Source organism: Mus musculus, chromosome 6, assembly GCF_000001635.26.
Source record: "Mus musculus strain C57BL/6J chromosome 6, GRCm38.p6 C57BL/6J".
In the NCBI taxonomy this organism is placed as follows: Eukaryota; Metazoa; Chordata; class Mammalia; order Rodentia; family Muridae; genus Mus; species Mus musculus.
Window position 1 is genome coordinate 68,321,596 of NC_000072.6, and position 18,429 is coordinate 68,340,024.

Below are 18,429 nucleotides of genomic sequence, written 5' to 3' on the forward strand. Positions count from 1 at the left end.
TTATTGTGTCCTTTCTTTGGACAGTATTATGTCTGTTGGTGAAATGAGGCAATTCTTTCCTAGTGGTTGTTTTGCCACAACTGGGGTAACTCAAAGATGCTCAGTGCCTTCTTTGAATCCAAGTCAAAAGCTATCAAAAAAAGCTATCAGGAGTAGACTAGTCTCAACAACAAGTGAATAAATAACATTAAACACCACATTCTATGGACTTCTGATGTTTCTGAAAACAAAATATCTATGTAATGTAATCTAGATTGTTCTCCGTTATCTCCTCTCAGCCATTTCTGATTAAAATACCTGGAAACACCATAACAATAAACTTGGAGCCATAGATTTCCTATTTGGCCTTTAACTCACTGGTTTAAACATCTCAGAATTGTTTCTAATAACAACAATAGAAGGACTGGGTATAAGCCTTGTACTTCACAATTTTAGGATCAAAGATAACCTATAATAACCAGTCCTAGGCTCAAAGCCTAGGAAACTGGGACAAAGACTTCATAACTTCTTTAAGCTGAGTATGGGCATTGAGATCTTTTTGAAGAGAGGGGGAAAATAGGGAAAATGGAGCAATTCATTGTCCTTAAGAAGGCCACACCAATAATTGTCTCTGATGTACTGACTGGATGCAGATGAAAAGCCAAGACATCAGGAATTCAGACAGGTCAGCTCAGCATGTCTGATGATGAAATTCACCAAGACCATATATTCTGTAATATATATATCGCAAAACAAAATATTAATATCATCAAAATAACCTTTTTGTTTGATTCTGTGGACTCTAGTTCTTCAGGGGGCCTCCTTCTATCAAATCTGATCCATATAACTCTGGAAGTGTAAATACCTTAATCACCTTTTCCTTAAATCAGCATATCTTCCAACCTGTAACCAGGAAAACCTGTAGCTTGCCCTCTGTCCCAGAGGAACAATAAAACAATCACAATACTCAAATTCACACACATTTTAGCCTATTTAGGCCTTTCTTATTTGTCATGACAAGATATTAATCCAAAATTCCTGTGGGGTCCACGTTAGAGAATATGAGTCTCCTGCAGTCTTTATCATACCTTCTTTAAACAATTGGTTCACACTTCTATCTATACGTGCTCTCTTTATTTGGAGTCAGGACTAATATTCCCTATCTAGTTCTGAACTACAGGTCAACTTTCCCATCTTTATGTACTATACCTGCTTATAAGAGGTAGCTTGTCAAACCAGGATTTAAACCCAAAATTCCTGGAGTGCCCACTTTAGACAGAATATGAGTGTCCTGTAAGACTTGTTAGAGCAATATATCTTTACACCATCTTTAAAGCAATTGATTCAAACTTCCACTGATATCTGCCTATAAGAAGCAGATAGTTTTTAATTGTTAAACTCTCTACCTAGAGACTTTTGACATTATTGAAAACCAACAATCTATTCAATTTTGTTGATTAATCTCCCTTTTTCCCTCTGTCACCGAGGTCTTCAGAAGGTCTCCCTCTGTCATGTCTGATTTTTCTTAATTTGGAAGGAACCCATAACTTGCTTTTCCTGTGGAAACATAGTCATAACCTCTTCCCCAGTGTAACACATTTCCCATTTTCCACTCTGATGTTAGAATATCCTCAGTATAAACAGGCTGTTTTAGTTCAATAGTTCTTTCCACAATCCAGTGTTTTTCAGTAGCTGTTGTGTTTTGCTCATGACTATTTTAAAAAAATTAAGGTTAATAATAATGCACTATTTAATCTATGTTTGGGGGTTCTTGTCTACCCTTTTTGCCTAATAGGCAACACCCTTAGAGTTTGATTTGATCTTTCCTCAATCCCTTGTCTTGTAGGATTATGTGATATGACTGTAACATGTTTTATATTATAATATTCAAAAAACTGCTTCATCTTATTAGAGATATACACAGAACCGTTATCCATTTTAATTTGTATGTGTAGTCCCATAATGACCATAACTTCTAAAAAAATACATAATTACAGAATCAGCCTTTTCTGATGCTAAGGCCCATTTAAATCCTGAATATGTGTCTATAGTATGGTGCACACATTTCAATTTCCAAACTCTATAAAATGGAAGACATCCATTTGCCAAATGTCATTTCTTTGGGTACCTTTAGGGTTAGTTCCTATAGGCAATGGAGTTTGGTTATATAATGAGCAATTAGGACATTGCCTCACAGTTTCCTTAACTTGTTACCAAGTGATAGAGAATCCTTTCTTTAAACCTTTGCTATTAATATGGTGTTTTTATGGAATTCTGGAGCCTCTAGTATACTTCCTATCAATAGTTGGTCAGTTTCATTATTACCTTGCACCAGACTGCCTGACAGGCGTATACATGATCTTATGTGGGTTATATATAGTTGATAACTCCTATTTCTGATCATTTGTCGTAGCTGAATAAATAGTGAAGTCAATTCAGAATCCTGATGAATAAGTTCAGCAGTCTCTAAGTGTAAAACAACTTTCTGCATATTGAGAGTCAGTCACTATATTAAGAGATTCCTGAAGATCTGACAATACCATGATTATTGCATATAATTGAGATTTTTGAACTGACTTATAGGGACTCTCAAATACCTTACTTTTATATTCTGATTTGAATCCTGCCTTTCCTGATTTACTGGCATCAGTGTAAAATGTAGGTATTCCAGATACTGTAGTTCCCTTTATTATACGAGGGAGAATCCAATTAGTTCTTATGAACTGCAGCTGCCTGCTTTTAGGGTATCTGTTGTTTATCTCTCCTAAGAAATCACTGTGTGTTCTTTGCCAATGTTCATCTTGTGTCCATAATGAGGCAATTTCTGCCTCAGTAAAAGGTACCACAATTTCAGACAGATCCATTTCGACTAATTGTCAAAGTCTCATTTTTCCATTTTGTCTAAATCCAGAGATCTTTTCAATGTAGGTTTTAAATTTCTTACTCTGTTTATGTGCTAAAAATATCCATTCTAAGAAATAATCTTCCCTCTGCATAAGAATTCCTGTAGGGGAATGAGTAAAGATAAGATAACTAAGATGCAGGCCATCTTTGACTTGATAAGATCTAGATGTGTATCCTGTAATCTCCTTTCTACCAAAGCTAACTCCTTCTCAGCCTCACCTGATAGTTTCCTTAGGCTATTTACATCTTTATCACCTTGTAAGGTTTGAAAATACTTAGCTCTCCAGTGGCCAAGCCAATTGAAGGCTGAAACCAGTTGATCTCTCCCAGTAGCTTCTGAAAATCATTAAGGGTCCTTAATTCATCTCTTTTGATTTGCACCTTTAGTGTCCTAACCTTTGCAGAGTTATTTTATGTCCTAGGTAATTAATAGAATCTGTGCTTGGTTCAGGGGCAATTTGCAATCCCCAGGAAGGTAAGCTTTTTTTTTTTTTTCTCTTCATCAAACATTTTTTCCATGATATTTATAATTTATATCAGGATGAGCAAATAAGATGTCATCCATATAATGATAAATAATGGGTTGGGGAAATTGTTTGCAAATTATCCCCAATGGCTGTTGTACAAAATATTGACACAAGGTAGGACTATTTAACATTCCTTGTGTCAGGACTTTCCATTGACATCCTTTTATCGGGAGACTGACCTCTATTGAAGGTAGTAGGTACTGAGAAAGCAAATCTTTTCTTATCACATTCATGTAGAGGAATTATGAAAAAAACAATCTCTCAGATCAAGCACTATGATAGGCCATTCCTTAGGTTAAAAAGGAAGGCAATGGGATCCCAGGCTATAAGGAATCTTACAGGAGAATTTGTCAACATTCTCCATTTGCCAGACTTTTTTTAATGACAAATACTGGAGAATTCCAAGGCCTGGTAGACTCCTCTATATGCTGAGCCTCCAGCTGCTCCTGGACTAGCTGTTCTAATGCCTGCAGTTTTTCTTTTGTCACAGACCAATGATCAATCCAAATGTGTTTGTCAGTAAGCTGCCTTAGTTGTAAGGCTGAGAGTTTTTTGGAAGCAGTGGCTCCTTGGGGTAGAGGTAAATTGTCAGTCTCTGCTGTATCTTGTTTATGGACAGCTTGTTTATGGAGTGTCTTTGATAATGTTTCCTAATTATTTCAAATTTTTATTAGGAGCCTGACAGGTTTCATAACTAGACACTGAGACTGAGGGGATATTAATTTGGTCTTCCACTGCTGTAATTTCTGCATTTTGAGAGTCAGTCACTATACTAAGAGACTCTTGAAAATCTAACAACACCATGATTATTGCATATAATTCAGATTTTTGAAATGACTTATAGGGACTCTCAGCCACCTTACTTACATCTTCTGATTTATGTCCTGCCTGTCCTGATTTACTGGTATCAGTGTAAAATGTACTCCATACATAAGAATGGGCTTTCACTTATCCTTGACTCTTTTTCTAAAGATGTACTAGCCAATGGATTTGCATAATGCTTCCTAAGTTCCACTTCTTGCCAGTCCAAAACAAAAGATAGCCCCTCTTTCTGTCTTGAATACTCAGAACTCTTCATATCAAGTTCTCAGAATGAGGTGTTCTCCTCATTTCCTGGAGTTGCTTGTGTTCTGGATCCTTGGTTAATACAGAATTAGATAAAGGAGAATGGGAGCGGGGAAGCAGTGGGGATTTCTGGGCCCTCCTGATGCAGAGGTAGATTCAGGTGCTATTCATACATGAGATCATTGGATTTGTTTCCTAGGTGAACCTAGGCTTTTGTGGCTACCCTTACAACTAGCAAAGTTGATCATCCAGATGATTCCTAGAGAGTTTATATGTTCTCTTTACATAGATATTTTATGTTGATCTCTTTTGAACTATGAATGAAAATCGTGAACACAATAAGTAGGAAACAAAGGAAAGAAAAATTATTTGAAAGTACCATTATGTTTGTGCATAACTTTCACCTCTCTCATTTCAGAAGTCAGTGGTCACCCAGGATGAACTTTCCAATCCTGTCACTTCTGGAGAATCAGCTTCCATCTCCTGCAGGTCTGGTAAGTGTCTTCTACACAGCAATGGCAAGACATTCTTGAATTGGTAACTGCACAGGAGCTCCTGATCTATTTGATGTCCACCCATTATCAAGAGTCTCAGGTTCAGTGGCAGTGGGTCAGGAACAGATTTCATACTGAAAATCAATATAGTGCAGGCTGAGGATGTCAACAAGTTCTAGAGTATCTTCCGCAGTGATACAGCCTTGAACAAACCCCACCCAAATGGCAATGCCCAGCAGTCACATGTGTTACATGTTGGGAAAATATCGGAACAAATTTTTACTTTTAGATGAAGGAAGAGAAAGAGAAGGAGGGGGAGGAGGAGGAGGAGGAGGAGGAGGAGGAGAAGGAGAGCTGAAGATCTCAGAAATATTTATAGTTAAGATCTTAGAGGAGGTGTTATCCATGGCAGGTACCACATGTCTACTGGGCCATTTTTTGTTATAGTATAAGTAACAGGTGAGGGAAGGGAAGATAAAATGGAATTAAATTACAACACTGAATGGTAAGACCATTTTTATTTCTGGACCTTACAAACATGAATAGACGATTCTCATCAAAAATGATGGTCAAATCAGAGAATTCAAGGTATCCTATGTCACTGAACTCCACTTTTAATTACTCTTTAAATTTGCAGTTGTTATTGTTTGCTTTTTGGCCCTTAAGGTTTCAGACACATGTGTTATGGAAATGTTTGATATTGTTTAGATGTTTCTGTCTCCCACCCTTTCCAAGATCTCCTAACACAAGTCCTTTTCTAACATAAGAATATATAGAGAAGGATACTCCCACTCTCCAGGAAATGGTCTAGTGGCACTACTATCTTTGTTATTGTGTCTTGGGATAATGCTTGTTAAATGTATAACAAAAATGCATTTTCCTCTAAAGTTTTCCTTGATTATGTAAGAAATCTGAAAGAGGTACAAAGCAAGCAAACACCAATTTTAAGGCAACTAAAAAATTAACTATGATAAAATTAAAGTTTTTTAAACTCAATATCTTCTTCCTTAAGATTATTGTTGTAAAGCCTTAGGGTTACAGAAATGCTAGAATGGATAACTGTATTTGAATTTGACCCTGTTTCAGTTTGGCATAAGATTAATAGATCAAATTATTTCCTACTACCTTTTATATCAAACTTGGCTTTCTATAAATTTTAATCTCTCTGACCATTTTAAAATTCTTTCTCTTCTTCTATATTTCTTTTATAATTGGCATCAGATCACTGAACTTTTTCTTTGATTCTTAAAATATTATGCAGACTCTTGTTTAAGCAAAGGAAGTCTCTTGCGCACGCCCGACTTGCCAGCAAGAAAGACACTGCAACAGGATCCCTCTGCACACGTTTATTGGGGAGCTTGACTGCAGAGGGAAGTAATGGGAACTCAGTATGGAGTAGCTTGATATTTCCAAAAACAGAAACACAGGTAAAGAAAGAGAAAGCAAGGAAACAGGCAGACAGAGATGAACATAGAGATGGAGAGAGAGAGAGAGGAGAGAGAGAGAGAGAGAGAGAGAGAGAGAGAGAGAGAAGAGAGAGAGAGAGAGAGAGAGAGAGAGAAGAGAGAGAGAGAGAGAGAGAGAGAGAGAGAGAGGGAGGGAGGGAGGGAGAGTGAGAGAGAGAGAGAGAGAGAGAGAGAGAGAGAGAGAGAGAGAGAGAGAGAGAGAAAGGTAGTATTTGAATATTTGGACAACCCGTCATTCGAACAACAGATATAAAGTAAATAATCCTTTCCCTGCCACAGTCATGGAGATATAGATGTCATTGTGATTGTGATGGAACAATCTGAGGAATACGAACAGATATGACCTTGCTTTCCTCCTTTTCTCACCAGATGCAGAAAAACTCCAGCAGTGCAAGTCGCAACTTTTCATTGTACACATCTCTCTCTCTCTCTCTCTCTCTCTCTCTCTCTCTCTCTCTCTCTCTCTCTCTCTCTCTCTTTCTTTCCAATGAGAATAATGTCTCATAAACATATTGAATTGGAACCACTGCTGGTAATCCTTTTTAACCCAGCAAAAACATATCTAAAAAGTGTCCATGTCCATAGTACTATTGGAGGATCCTGCAATACCTCTGCTGGGCATATATCCAAAATATGTTCCAACTGGTAAGAAGGATTCATTCTCCACTATGTTCATAGCAGCCTTATTTATAATAGCCAGAAGCTGGAAAGAACCCAGATGCCCCTCAACAGAGGAATGGATACAGAAAAATGTGGTACATTTACACAATGGAGTACTACTCAGCTAATAAAAAGAATGAATCTATGAAATTCCTAGGCAAATGGATGGACCTGGAGGGCATCATCCTGAGTGAGGTAACCCAATCACAAAAGAACTCACATGATATGTACTCACTGATAAGTGGATATTAGACCAGAAACTGAGAAGACCCAAGATACAAGATACAATTTGCAAAACATATGAAACTCAAGAAGAACAAAGACCAAATTGTGGACACTTTGCCCCTTCTTAGAATTGGGAACAAAACACCCATAGAAGGAGTTACAGAGACAAAGTTTGGAGCTGAGACGAAAGGATGGACCATCTAGAGACTGCCGTACCGGGAGATCCATTCCATAATCAGCCTCCAAGTGCTGACACCTTGCATACATGAGCAAGATTTTGCTGAAAGGACCCAGATATAACACAGAAGTGGATGCTCACAGTCAGCTATTGGATGGATCCCAGGGTCCCCAATGGAGGAGCTAGAGAAAGTACCCAAGGAGCTAAAGGGGTCTGCAATCCTATAGGTGAAAAACAATATGAACTAAACAGTAACCCCCAAAGCTCATGTCTCTAGCTGCATATTTATCAGAAGGCCTAGTCAGCCATCATTGGAAAGAGAGGCCCCTTGGTCTTGCAAACTTTATATCCCTCAGTATGGGGGAAGGCCAGGGCAAAGAATTGGGAGGGGGGGGGAGGGTATGGGGGAATTTTGGGATAACATTGGATATGTATATGAAGAAAATACCTAATAAATAAAAGTGTCTATGTCTTCCTGCTGCTGAGTAGGGGGCGTCCAAAATGTGTTATGTCTCTTTTTCTGTCCTTTTCTGAATTTTTGTTTAACTCCTATTGGTCCAGAGCCTTCTGCTCCCTTGCCTGAGCAAATGTTTCAATTTGGAGAGAGCACTGCTATTCTAGGAAATGTTCTATTGCATTCAAAACACAACCACCACCAACATATCAGAGTCAAGACCTCTGAGAACACTGGTAACATCAGGGTTCTACCCAAGTCAGTGAATAAAGCAGATTAGAAAAGGGAATCAATTCAATTTGGTTCTTCCTATATTGCCCATGTCGAGTCTTTGATATAAGATGATGTAACACATGCTTACAGTCATCTATTGGATGGAACACAGGGCCCCCAATGTATGAGCTAGAGAAAGCACTCAAGGAGCTGAAGGGGTCTGCAACCATATAGGTGGAACAACAATATGAACTAACCAGTACCCCCAGAACTCCGGTCTCTAGCTGCATATGTAGCAGAAGATGGCCTATTTGGCCATCATTGAGAAGAGAGGCCTCTTGGTCTTGCAAACTTTATATGCCCCAGTACAGGGGAATGCCAGGGCCAAGAAGTGGGAGTGGGTGGATAGTGGAGTAGGGTGGGAGAGGGTACAGGGAACTTTTGGGATATCATTTGAAATGAAAATAAAGAAAATATCTACTAAAAATGAGGATGTACCACAATCTCTGCCTTTCCAGTTCCAGAGTACTGAGCCAAATTCTTTTCTGCTCATGCTAGCTTAACCTGATATAATGCCAAAAACAATAGTAAGTGATAAGTCACCACCAAGAGAAAGTCTCAATTCTAAATATCTATGACCCAAATGAAAGGGCACCCACATGTATAAAAGAAAATTTATGAAAGGTCAAAACACACATTGAACCCCACACAATAATAGTGGGAGATTCAACACCCTAGTCTCGACAAGCAACAGTTCATTGAAACAGAATCTAAATGGAGACACAATGAAGCTAATAGAGGTTATGAATAAGATGGACTTAACATATCTATAAAATACTTCACCCTAAAACAAAAGAATATATATTCTTCTCATAGCCTTATGGTACCTTCTCTGAAACTGACCATATAATCAGTCACAGAATAAGCTGCAATAGATTTAATAAGATTGAAATAATTCCAAGCTTCCTATCAGATCACCACAGACAATCTCTAGACTTCAATAACAAGAAAAAAAAAGGGAAAATCTACATACCCATGGAAACCATACAACTTTCTTCTCAATGATAACATGTTCAGGAAAACAATAAGGAAATAAATTAAAGACTTCCTGAAATTCAATGAAAATAATGACTCAGCATATCCATATTTATGGAACATAATAAAAGCAGTGCTAAGAGGAAAATTCATAGAATTAAGTGCCCCCATAATACATTGGAAAGATCCTACCATAACGACACCACATCTAAAAGCCCTAGAAGAAAAATAGACAAACACAACCAAGAGGAGAAGACTACAAGAAATAGTCAAACTCAGGACTGAAATCAAACAAATAGAAACAAAAAGAACAAAATAAAGAATCACCAAGACCAAAAACTGATTCTTTGTGAAAATCAACAAAATAGATAAACACTTAGCCTAGCCAAATGAAATAATGGGCACAGACAGAGTATACAAATTAACAAAAGAAGAAATCAATCACAGCATGCAAATGGAGGAAGGGATCTTGGTGGGAGGGGAGAGGAGAGTGGAAAAGGGGAACATGATCAGGTTGAGAGGGGGTGGCAGAGAAAAGCCCTGATGGCCAGCAGAATCAATGAAAAATACTGCAACTTCATAGCATAGGGGATGGGAAGGCCCTCCAGGAAGTATCAGACACCTGGGAGATGAGAGACTCTCAAGACTCAAAGGGAGGGATCTTACATGAAATGACCAATAATGGTGAGAGGGAACTAATAGTGTCCACTTCCAGTAGAAAGACAGGACATCAAGTGGAGGGATGGAGTACCATCCCACAGTCAAATATTCTGAAAGAAAATTGTTTCTGTCTGAAAGAACTCCAGGGACCACAATGGACAAAAGATTGAGGTTAAGGAGGTCCAGTGCCTGGTTCAACTTGGGATCCCAAAGGGGAGCCTCCAAGGCCTGACACTATTCCTGATTCTATGGTGTGCATACAGACATGAACCTAGCAAGGCTGTCCTCTAGAAGCAAAATAAGCTCATGACTGAGACAGATGCAGCTTGATTGAATCAACCATTGGACTGAAGATTGATAACCCTGTGTTTGAATGGAGAAATACTAGAAGAAGCTGAAGACGAGGGAGACCCCATAGGACAACCAGCAGTCTCAACTTACCTGGATCCCTGAAATCTCTGAGACACTGAGGAACCAAGCAGGCAGCATACATGAGCTGCTCTGAGGCCTTCATATGCAGCAGAGGACTGCGTGGTATGTCATCAGTGGGAGAAGAGTCTAACCCTTTAGAGACTTGAGACCTCAGAAAGTAGGGAGGAGAGGTGTCTCAGGGGGTGGGGACATCCTCTTGGAAACGAGGGGGTGGGGGAAGAGGAATAGGATGAGGAACTCTGGGAGGTCAAATTGGAAGGGGGCAACAATTAGACTGTAAAAATAAAAGTAATAATAATAAACAAAAACCAAACTATCTGTGAAACCTTATAACTCTGGTGCTATTAGAGAGGGAAAAGATTGGTGGGAATTCAAGAGTGCCAGCTCAGCTCTATATACAGTGAGAGAACCTGTCTCAGGGGAATATGGCAGAGCTTATAGACTGAGACATCCTTCTGTGGAGGGATATACCACCAAAGTTGAGTAGGATGTGGAGAGAACTATAGGACACACACACTTATACTTGGTGTAGACCACAGAAAGTAAGGATGGCTGCATTTCCCTTTGAGAATGTCAGGTGACCTCTTTCAGACATCGTATATCTAAATATTTCCAGCAACTTAGAGATAAATAGTAATGGTCTCTTAGTGTCAGATCTGGACTTCTGCCTTCAGAAGCACTACCGTCTAGCAGCATTCCTTGGGAAATCCAAGTTGTAGTTTGCATCTGCAAGCTTGACTCAAATGATCTAATTGGCAAGATTCCAATCTGTCCTCTGACCCTTAATTGTTCTCAAGCTACAGTCATGGCTGTGAGTCTATGTGGGGGAAACTGTTCTCTTCTATCCTCCTGCATCTTACCCTCACACTGGGTGCATCATTTTCTGTCCATCATCCTGAAATGTTGGCTTAACTCAGGTGTGGGATGGATATGCCTGCTGGAGCACAGAGTATTGAAGAATGGAACTTCTTTCACCATGAAGACAGTAATTGGTCCAGTCTTCTCAGATGCATAGGGTGAAAGACCATGGAACTTAGTTCACAGTAAATGCATTCACTGTGGTCAACCATGTTGTACTAACCACACAGACTAATTCAGGTACTGGCTGTGACAGTTCATTTTATTATTTACTTGGTTCACTGTGGAATAAATTATAGGCATGCATCTCAGTGAATCTGTGAGGATATACTAAGAAAGGATCCATGGGAAAGGAAAGACCTTCTCACAAAGAGGATATCTGCACAGTTGTAACAAGGGCCAGTGCAAAGCACTGCTTATTACAAACATGCCCTTGGTTCTTGCTGGTGTCTGCCTTTCACTGTAACTGCTGCTGTAATTCCTTGTTTCCCTCATGACTGAGCTCCTTCTACTCATGAGCAAGGTGGAAGAGACATGCTATTCTCTGTTCTGCTTTGGAAAACTCTACTTTCTAACCTTCAACTTGCTCTCCAAATGGGGAGCAGGTATTGAGGAGTAACTCTGAAGTGTGGTATGTGCCAGGTCCCATCGTTTGAGAAGGGCTTAGCTAGGGGCATGATAAGGGACACAACAAAGTGGATCTTCTTACAGATAGAAAGATACACGTTTCCTCAATGAAAGAATAAATAAATTCCATGGAAGTGGGAGTTGGCATCTGGATGAAAGCATGGACTGACTGACACTTTAGAGGAAGAGTCTTACTTCTCCTGATAAATTATTGTCTACAACTTAGATGATCAACTTATGTTTTTTCCAGTTCTTCCAGTGAGCCACAAGGAGAATGAAGGAGAGCTGAATGATGCAGGGTCTAATATTGGCTGGCAGTGTAGCTCACACAGGGTTAATCAGTGCCTGAGAAGACCACATAAAAAGTGTCAGGAGAACAAACCCAGAAAAACAAAAGTGCAAACATCTGATTCAAGAATGATCCCAACATATCTACATGTTGGTTATCCTTTTGAGTCGAATTGGCTATGGAATGGCATTCAGATACCTGGAAAAAGATATATAATAGCAAAGTAGCAATCCCTTCTTACTAGCATTGATGTCATTAGTTGAAGACATGACTCTTCCTAAGTCTGAGAGTAAATTTCTTCTGGCTCTTTGTTTTGCCCAGCTTTGCAGTGGTATGACAAAATGCCTGAGAATTTCATGTGTTTTGCAAATTGTATCTTGTATCTTGAGTATTCTAAGTCTCTGGGCTAATATTCACTTATCAGTGACTGTACTTATCAGTACATTTTGGTTTCTTCATATTTCTTTGCTCACTTTTTTTCATGTAGAATGTGTTAAGAAAATTGATGTACTAAATATGGAGGTTGACAATATTTTGTTTAAAGAAATCCATATTATTTGAATTGTTTATCCATAATTTGCCCCATTACATAGCAGACAAATCCTCAATCTTCCATTTGAAAATCCTAAAGGTAACATGAAAATACAGATCTAAAGTAACTACAGTAGATACAGTAATTACAGTAACTCCTGTATGCAAGATGTAAGTCTCACCAGACCTACTGACAACCATCACATTTGTTGACTAATTTCACAGAAAATATAGTGTAAAACTTTCACAGTTTTACCAGCCATTTTTGTTCTGGTTAAAATGACAAATTTCCAAAAAAGTAAGCAAATTTGAAAACACTAGCTGAATGCAGAAATGATAATCAGGATACTTAAGGTGTAGACCTAAAACATGTTAATGGGCTACTCCCTTAGACCCTATCATAAATTATAGGGTGCTACATGGAAAAAGAGAAACATCAAGAATGTCATTGTGGACTCCTCCCTATTGGGTCAAAGTAATACTGAATCAGAAACAGAAAAACCTCACTCAGAATAATGGAGGAGAGCAAAGATAACAACCATGGAAGCAACAGTTTTAACCTAGTCCTGTGAATATCTGCTCAGCTGTGTATGAAGTTTCACACTGTCTATTCAATCTACTTCCCCACCTACTACCATATTCAATATAATTTGTATGGATCCCATTATCACCTCAGCCTCTCTGATGATATATAATGTATGTCATCAAACTGAGTATGAAGCTGGATAGTACTTAAGGCCATGGTGATGTCTTTCCAAGCTCAACTACTCAGAATTCTCCTCCTCCAGATCTCTAGTATGGTTTCTTTCTTCCATAGCATTAATATTGTACATTCTATCTAAATATGGTATATTTTATGTGTCTTTCATACTTTTCTTCTATGAACAGATTCTACAGCAGAACATAGTGCCACACAGCCTCAATAATTTTTACCCATGGCTGAGGGAAAATGTCCCTGTCACTTGCCGAACAAACACAGATATGAACTCTTAGCAGAAGAAGCCAGGGGATGCTCCATAGCTCATTATTTTAGAATGCAATACTCTTCTTTCTGGATTCCTGCCCCAGTTCATCAGCTGTAGCTATGGAGCATATTTTACCATGACAGCTTATGGCATGCAGTTGGAAGATGCTGTCTGAAAATACTATTCAATTTTAATAATCAGATACTTCTAAACAACCATTGGCTGGACATACATTTTTGTTATTGTCTGTAATTATTAAATTTAGACATTATAAACTTTAATATCTTACACATTGTCTTTAAGTCTTAGCCTTTATATGTCTTAAATAACTTATTCAAATGTTCATAACTTGCAAAACTTTCTAATTTGTAAATTTTTTTCTAGAAATGTCTACCCATCTGAATATTCATGCATAAAAATTTGGTTATTACTAAAACAACTGTGATATTAACATCCTTCTAAAATTTTTCATAGTAAAATCTTTCATAGTACTATGGAATATGCAAACATTAAGAACTGAATTTACTACTTACTATGAGAATGTTCTCCCTTTATTTGGAGACTAAATAATATATATCCACTTTTTACATGGTTTGTTTTATCTCCATGAAAAACCAAAGTTCAAATTTATTAAAGTTCTCCCTGTGCTATCAATGAGCTTATTGGGCTTACTTGCAGATAATTGGTATGGAGTTGCTGATGAGATTGTAGGTGACCCAGAAGCAGTCACACCTAAAAGATTGTGCTGTTTATGAAGGGATACTGACATTTAAGATGTTCTGTACAAAACATTTTATGGCAGAATAGTCAAAAGTATGTTGTTTTATAATTTAGAAGATAGGACAAAAGCAATTCATATATATATATATATATATATATATATATATATGTATATATATATATATGTGTGTGTGTGTATTTGTATGTGTATATGTATATTCATACACACAATATATATATACCTGGCTAAACTTTGTATGTTTTTTTAAGAGGCTATAGTGATAAAAATCCTTAAAATTATTAAAATATTTGTATTTATTTATATATTCAATACAAAATAATTTCATTTAAAGATACTGATGTAAATTATTTATGTATAAAGGAAGTGAAATTTAAATAGGAAAAACCTGTATCCATTATGCACAATCACATGTCAATGTTACTTTATACCTTCAAACAACAGGAACCATGTTGCAGAACGAAAATTCATATAATGATAAAAAGGGATCACAATCTTACCAGAATTGTAGATGTATGTGTCTCTTGTCATGAAAAGAATATTTAAGTATTTTGAACTTAAAGACTCATACGAATTGTTCTAAGGAAAGATTCAAGACCATTAGCCATTGTTAGATATTGTAGCCTAACCTCAGGGACTACCAGTTATTATGTACTTGTGTGGTAGGGCATAAATATCCGAAAAATAGGTTGCAAGTATTGTCAGAACAATAAACCATGAAAAGAGAAAGAGTTGATATAGATCCTAGCCCTAGAGACCTTTTACAAATAAAAATTTTAAATTATTTACTTTAAGACCAGAATCATGATCAATTAATTGCTAGCATACATTGAGTAGAAAATAATTTTTTATTAAGACATCGTTATGTATCCTTCTTCACTGTTTTACTTTCACTTCTGTTAGTATATGAGCTTCACTACTATGTTAATGTCACAATTGTCGAACACATAAAATGAAACAAAACGAAACAACAAGGCAAAAATAACCCTCAAAATTCAAGGACTACATGAGGTCATACTTTACCACTATGGAGAATCTCACTTGTCAGTATAAAAAGAAAACTTTTTTTTAATGTATGTGAGTACACTTTCACTATGTTCAGACACACCAGAGAAAGGCATCAGATACCATTAGAGATGATTGTGAGCCTAAGAGTAGACATGGAGGGATTCATGGCTCCAACCGAATATAAAGCTGAGGATGGACTTTTCTGGCATCAGTGGGAGTAGAGGCCCTTGGTCCAGTGAAGGCTTGTTGCCCCAGTGTAGGCCAGGACAGTGAGGTGAGAGTGGGTGGGTGCGGGCATCTTCATAGAAGCAGAGGGAGGGGAGATGGGAGAGATGGTTTCCAGAGGGGAAACTGTGAAATGGGATAAGATTTGAAATGTAAACACATAAAATATCCAATTAAAAAAAAGTGGGAGTGGGTAGGTGGGGGAGTGGGGGGGGGAGCATGTGGGGGAATTTTGGGATAACATTGGAAATGTAAATGAAATAAATACCCAATTTTAAAAAAAAAGGTTTTCTGGAATTTACACCAAACAGTGATCTTCACGAGTTCCTACGAAAAGGCTGATCTACTTCAAAAGAATTTAGCGTGACTGGGAATGGGCCTCCCCTCTTCTTTATAAAGTGTGTTTGACGACATTAAATTTGAACCTTGATCAGAAAAGAAAAGAAAAGAAAAGAAAAGAAAACAAAACAAAACAAAAAACAAAAACAAAAACAAAAACAAAAAAACTTACACATCAAATTGTATAACTGATAATTTTCTCTGTAGCCAAGTATGAATAATTTTAGCCTAGGAAACATATTTATGTTAGCTTTAAACCTATGTTCGTACCTAATAACAGTCTAATGAACATTTTCTAAGAATAAAACAAAGAAAGTCATGAACTGAATCACTTTTCAATTCATTAGTTGAAATAATAATAGGAACATTAAATTAAGTGGGGAAGTCACTACTGTAGGCTTCAGACTCTGTGGGAAATAAAATAGGGTATCAGGGGAAGGCGGGGGAGGAAAGGCCCACACTCCAGCAGAGTTCCACCTATTCTCTGGTCTATCAGGCATTGGAGGGCTGCTAACTAACTTCCACTCATCCCTGGGTAGACATCCAAGCCCCTGACCCACTCTTCAATGGGTGGTGAGGGGCAGCCCTACCTGGGAACCCAAGAGCTACTTTGCTAAAGCCACCAGAGTTATAGGAGAGAGTGATGAGGGAAGAGGTTCCCAACACTGACCAGAGTGAGTGTGCAGTGGATCTTGATGGAGCAAAGACTCTCTATGGTTTTAGAGCTTTATTGTAGAAAGGTAGGGGGAAAAAGAGAAGAGAAGAGAAGAGAAGAGAAGAGAAGAGAAGAGAAGAGAAGAGAAGAGAAGAGAAGAGAAGAGAAGAGAAGAGAAGGCTAGAAAGAAAGAGAGTAAGAGGGAGAAAGAGCAAAGGAGAGGAGAAGACACAGAGAGAGAAGAGAGGAGAGAAGACAAAGAGGAGAGAGGGAGTAAGAGAGAGGGGTAAGAAGCAAGAGAGACAAGTAAGAGAGCAAGAGATTGAAGTGGGGCTGAACAGCCCCTTTTATGGTCTTTACTGTTGCTAGGTATAACTGGGGAGGAGTTTACCCTGAAGGTCAGAAGCTTGGGCCATTGCCTATGTGACTACTGACCATGCTTCTTTTGTGGGGACTGTGGGGGCCGGTAACTTAGGCAGGAGCCAGAGTTCCAGGAGCATGCAGGAATGCCTACCACATTACAAAGGTGATTTATCATCATTCCCGGGATTCAGACCTCAATTTGACTGGAGACCAGACTGCAATTCCTCACAAGACACAATCTAAAATCATTCTTAATTAGTTTTGTAATTGTGGTAACTTATTGTTTGTTAACAAACCTATTACCTGCTAGTCACAAGGACATTAGGTCAGACAAAGAGGTGGTTAAGGAACAGTGCTTGGTAAGGGCTCTAAAATTTGCCCAAGATAATCTGTAATTAGTCTCTGGAAAAATAAGGATTCAGAACTCTAAGTGACACATATAGTTGGGAACGAGGTGAAATGTGTTCATCTCCTGCATATTTCCTCATTTGGTACTTAAATAAGCATGTTTAAAGTTGTTAAGTCTTTCTTTTTAATTCATTTAAAATAGTCTTGATGAGAAAAATATATTCTTCTGTTTGAAAGAAATGACTATTCCAAACTCACAAATACACATAAAGAACACACATTTTTTTTTAATCAATGTGAATTACTTCAGTGAGTTAAAGATTTAGTTGTTACTTCTCTGTTGTATATTATCTGATAGTAGGGTATCTCTCCATATGTCCCCATATGTCATTGAATTATGTAAATAAAAACAGAGCTTAGGTATATTAGAAAATTTCACATAACCTCCAGATGCCATTTAAAATTTAAAAACTTTAAAAAGGAATGTATTCCCTGGAGACTTATGTGTGGTCTGACCTTGGGAATTTGTGAACACTGGGCTTCTGCTAAGTGCTGAGATGAGCAAGCCTTGCAGCTGTGCCCAGCACTAAATAGTTTCCAGAGATTTGCATGCACACACTGCACAATGTTGGGGACTTATATGACAGTTACACTCTGTGCAGCTTTCAATGCAATCAGGACTGAGAACAAACATGAGGACCCCTGCTCCTTTCCTTGGGCTCCTGTTGTTCTGTTTTTCTAGGAAAAAAAGGACTAAAATGTGAACTGCACTGTTACACAGTGATTAATTTTGACGGACATTGGGGCATGTCTTCTTTTATAATACTTAATTATGTGGGTACTTATTATGTCTTCATTTCTAGGTGCCAGATGTGATGTTCTAATGACCCAGTCTCCATCCTCCCTGTCTGCATCTTTGGGAGAGAGAGTCTCCCTGACTTGCCAGGCAAGTCAGGGCATTAGCAATAATTTAAACTGGTATCAACAAACACCAGGGAAAGCTCCTAGGCTCTTGATCTATGATGCAAGCAAATTGGAAGATGGGGTCCCTTCAAGGTTCAGTGGCACTGGATATCGGACAGATTTCAATTTCACCATCAGCAGCCTGGAGGAAGAAGATGTGGCAACTTATTTCTGTCTACAGCATAGGTATCTCCCTCCCACAGTGATACAAGTAATGACATAAACCC

The 18,429-nt window shown here is 38.1% G+C and overlaps 2 pseudogenes and 1 further gene; all 3 read left to right on the forward strand.

Annotated features, from left to right (window-relative positions):
• Igk (immunoglobulin kappa chain complex) overlaps positions 1 to 18,429 on the forward strand; it is a 3,171,119-nt gene that overhangs the window by 765,960 nt on the left and 2,386,730 nt on the right.
• On the forward strand, positions 4,503 to 5,157 carry Igkv2-107 (immunoglobulin kappa variable 2-107; annotated as a pseudogene). Its single transcript is given in 2 exon segments — positions 4,503 to 4,551; positions 4,894 to 5,157. Coding segments are annotated over 2 exon segments (313 nt in total).
• On the forward strand, positions 17,932 to 18,400 carry Igkv11-106 (immunoglobulin kappa variable 11-106; annotated as a pseudogene). Its single transcript is given in 2 exon segments — positions 17,932 to 17,980; positions 18,103 to 18,400. Coding segments are annotated over 2 exon segments (347 nt in total).